General features: G+C 40.4%; 1 protein-coding gene across 2 annotated transcripts in view; it reads right to left on the reverse strand.

Moving 5' to 3' along the window:
- Positions 1-3,227: 3,227 nt before the first annotated feature.
- Positions 3,228-3,717, reverse strand: part of TRA2A (transformer 2 alpha homolog) — a 22,559-nt gene continuing 22,069 nt past the window's right edge. For both annotated transcript variants that reach the window (XM_018570104.1, XM_018570103.1), the window contains exon 8: positions 3,228-3,254. In XM_018570104.1, coding sequence (XP_018425606.1) covers positions 3,244-3,254 — 11 coding nt within the window. In that variant the 3' untranslated portion in view covers positions 3,228-3,243. The remainder of the gene's footprint in view (positions 3,255-3,717) is intronic.

Genomic DNA, 3,717 nt, shown 5'->3' on the forward strand with positions numbered 1-3,717 from the left:
TTCATTGGTTCTCCATGCATAATAGATCTGCCAGCATAATACAGTTAGGGCTTATTATGGCATTACCCTCCTACGCAAATAAGATTTTTTTTTTCATTATTGGGATTTCCTCAAGAGCAGCTTTTTTTTATGCGAAAAGGCAACACATATAAAAGTAGGTGCTAGGCTAGTTTGGCTTTAAAAGTGTAAATTACCTTAATTTTACTAAAATGTTTAATAATTTTTTCCATGCATAAAAAAAGAAAAACCAGGCATGACTAATGTAGGGGTTAAATACAAACAGCATTTCACTTTACCATTCTCATTTCTGCCCAGCAGGAGGAATATTCAGAGCTGCCAGGTTCTTCCCACATACACTGTGTTGCATTATGCATAACATTATGTTAGTGAACCCACTCTGCCAATATGAGGTTGAGATGACAAACAGTTGTGCTATTAACATACAACCTTTAAGACACTTTCACCTTTGGTTTTAGATTTGACCATTCTAATTCAACCTGCCGGTTGATCAAAAATGCAAAACATGAACCCGATTTGTAGACTTCAGGGAGTCCAATGCAAAATGTCAAGATTGCTTCCACTGTTGAAAATCCTTCTCCTGATTTATAAATATCAATAGGGGGGAGCTATAATAATGAATGCAGCTGGTGCAATAATTGTGGAACCCTTATGAACAATAACATACCACAAAACAGTTAGACTGTAATGACCGACATACCTGCGGTATGATTCAAGCCAGACTTTAGCAGCCAGTGTGCACCTTCCTTTACAAGACCACTTTTGGCCATTTGAGGGTATGATGGCATTCTCCTCTTCCCTTTCAAAGCTGGTCCATGCATTCTGCCAAAGCTTTTTGGATTAAATTATAGTTTGAGCACAATAAAGCTGGCTCGTTCATGTGAATAGGAGAAAAACTGATAGATTTCCCCCATCCATGCTAAACAGTGTGGAGGATAAATATTCACTGCCAGATATTGTATTCAGCACCAGGGGCTGCCTGAACACCCAAACAGCAACTTTTCATACGATGGTCAGTGTTTGGCTGATCATTTTTCAACTAGCTTAGTTGATTTTCAAAAAGACTCGTCAAATCAGCTGGTGCTTACAGGGCCACCACGGCTTGAAGATTTGGAATGCGATTTGGTAAGGTCACTACTTTACCACTTACTGTCCTTGCTGAAGGTCGACATGAGGAAGCAACACCCTTCCTTTACCAAGATTGTCTTCTACATACAGGGACATCACAGAACAAGGCATGTGAAGTCAGTAATGGGGAAAATGAGCTAGGAGGGAGACAGACAATACTGGTAACTAGTCTCTGCCTTCCATTTTTGGAGCAAAGCTTCCAGCATTTGTCTCCTTTTTAACGTGTGCTTAAGCCCAACAATGAGTTCTTATATCTGGTAAAGAAGTACAAATACCTGGTGATGCTGCCAGAAATGCAGTGCCGTTCTGTGCACTCTGCAGCCTTAGCTCAATGTTATCAGAACTACAGAACACCCCCCTTATATTATGAAGAGGAGAGCAGGAGTTCTCAACTTCCTGTCCTAGAGAGTGACACTCATCCAGCAGTTTTAATTTTAAATTTCTTGTTTTAGTCTTCACAAACTATTCAGATGACTAAAACACAACTAAAACGGTATGTTAGGCGACTAAATGTAATGGGTTTATTTAAAGTGTAAAGCATTATTTAAGCAAGTCTCTAGAGTTTCCAAACTCACATTCCTGGAGTAAACCTCTATTAACCAGTTATGACTTACAATTGTAAACCATGTGGAGCAACAAAAGGGTTTGGTCTCAATAGCGTAAAAATAGGATTTTTGTACTCATCGTAAAATCCTTTTCTCTCCGTTCATTGAAGGACACAGGGAGATAGGCGAATGGCCCGAAGTTCCAACACATTTAAAATCGACAGACAGGAACCCCTCCGGCGACCAACGACCCTGCACGGTCAAGGAGCCCAGGACCCCGCCCCAGCCCCAAAGGCTGGCGTCCGTGGTGACCACCGTCCAATGCACTGGAAGAAAACCTCAGAAATGAAATCAAAGGGGATGTAAGGAAACACAGTGACAGAACGCAGACACACATGCAGCCCAAACTGCACGTGCGACATCGTGGAAGTGCTGGCAACGTCCTCCATGTTAAGACCATACATCTGATCCCATCTTTCTCACGGACGTTGACATGTCTGTACAGTTTGTGCAGCAAGTGTTTGCTAGCTGGTGTCCTGCCGCGTAGATCAGTAGATTATTTAGTTGTGCGTGTCTCCCAACTACAGCAAGAGGAAGAGCTCAGGGAACCTGAAGTCCAAAAGCAAGTCATTCCCAGGATTTTCATTTCATTAACTTCTCTATTACTTGGTCACTAAAAAAACATGCAAAATACGACATGAACAATGTTATCCAGTAGATGACAGACCCAAAACAGCGAGAGTGCAGTCTCCCTAGGCCTAATAGTGTGCAACTGGCTGGAGCTCAAAGAATACCATGCACTTTAAGACTAGAGGAGAGGGGCAACAATGCGACAGATCGTCTACCCCAAATTGCAGGGCGCTTTGTATTCTGTGAGAAAAATACAAGGCATTTTGTAAATAGACAAGTAGCAAGGAGGGGCGGGCATGAGACTGGAGCACTTTACTGTTCACGCGTCATCCTCGCTCCCTGCAGCACCAAGAAGCCGAGTGGTGTAGGATTATGCGTGAGATTTTTTATACTTTGCAGCAGCCCTGCCACACGACATACACCCTTCTAAAATTGTAATTTACATATCCAGTGAAGTGTGTACATTATTTCCCCCCAAAGCATATATAGGTTCTTTGGATCAAGCCCTTTATTAAAAAAATGCTTTTAAAAAAAGGGACAAGATGACAAGCATTTATTTTTTTCCACTTTTATTATACACGCAAATACTATAACAAAATAGTTCCCTTGTAAGTCGAACGCTCATTAAACACAGCTTATTCACAAAAGAAACAAAAACCTCCTAACAGAAGGATTAAGAAAACAAATTTCATTTATGCCGGTTTGCACAGATCTCAAACTGCAAAACAAAGACTACCGCTTTGAAAATCTGCCGTTTCAACATCTCCAGATGTTTGGCTACACCATACTATGGCAATACCATTGCTTTGAGTCACATAAAAGTACAACAGAAAACTGAATTTTTTTTTTTTTTTTTTACAAACTCTTAAAAAGGGTAGGGTAAGGAAACATATGCATCACATAATCAACCATCTTCATATCTTCAGTAACGTCCTATAAAGACAACAAAAATAAAATATTAGTATTCAATCCTTCAATATCTTCTCTTCACCACCAGTTGTTTAAACAGATAATGGTCTTCAAAAGTATAAGGAAAGGGAGTTACATTTGTATGGATCATGCTTCAAATAGCAACTAAAAGTGGTTTAACAGAAATGCAAGAAGAAGTGTAGCCCATATCACATTATCGAACACCATAGAAGCTCAGGGAGCTATCTCTTAAAAGCAGATAAGCTTCCTGCTTATTTAGACACGATTTGCGGATCAGTAGTGTAAGCTTACTAATCAACAGAGGGAACTATCACCATTATGGTCCAGGCTCCACTAGTCATGGGGGAGCAGCGTATGTTGTCAGATTGCCAGACATCTTACAGTCCCATAACTTATATTCTTCTCTATAATAAGACTTATTGCACTTTTGGGGAGAAGCTGCAAAACTACTTATTTTACAAAACCC

The sequence above is a fragment of the Nanorana parkeri genome, unplaced genomic scaffold (assembly GCF_000935625.1).
Source record: "Nanorana parkeri isolate BGI_ZX_2015 unplaced genomic scaffold, ASM93562v1 scaffold1454, whole genome shotgun sequence".
Taxonomy (NCBI): Eukaryota; Metazoa; Chordata; class Amphibia; order Anura; family Dicroglossidae; genus Nanorana; species Nanorana parkeri.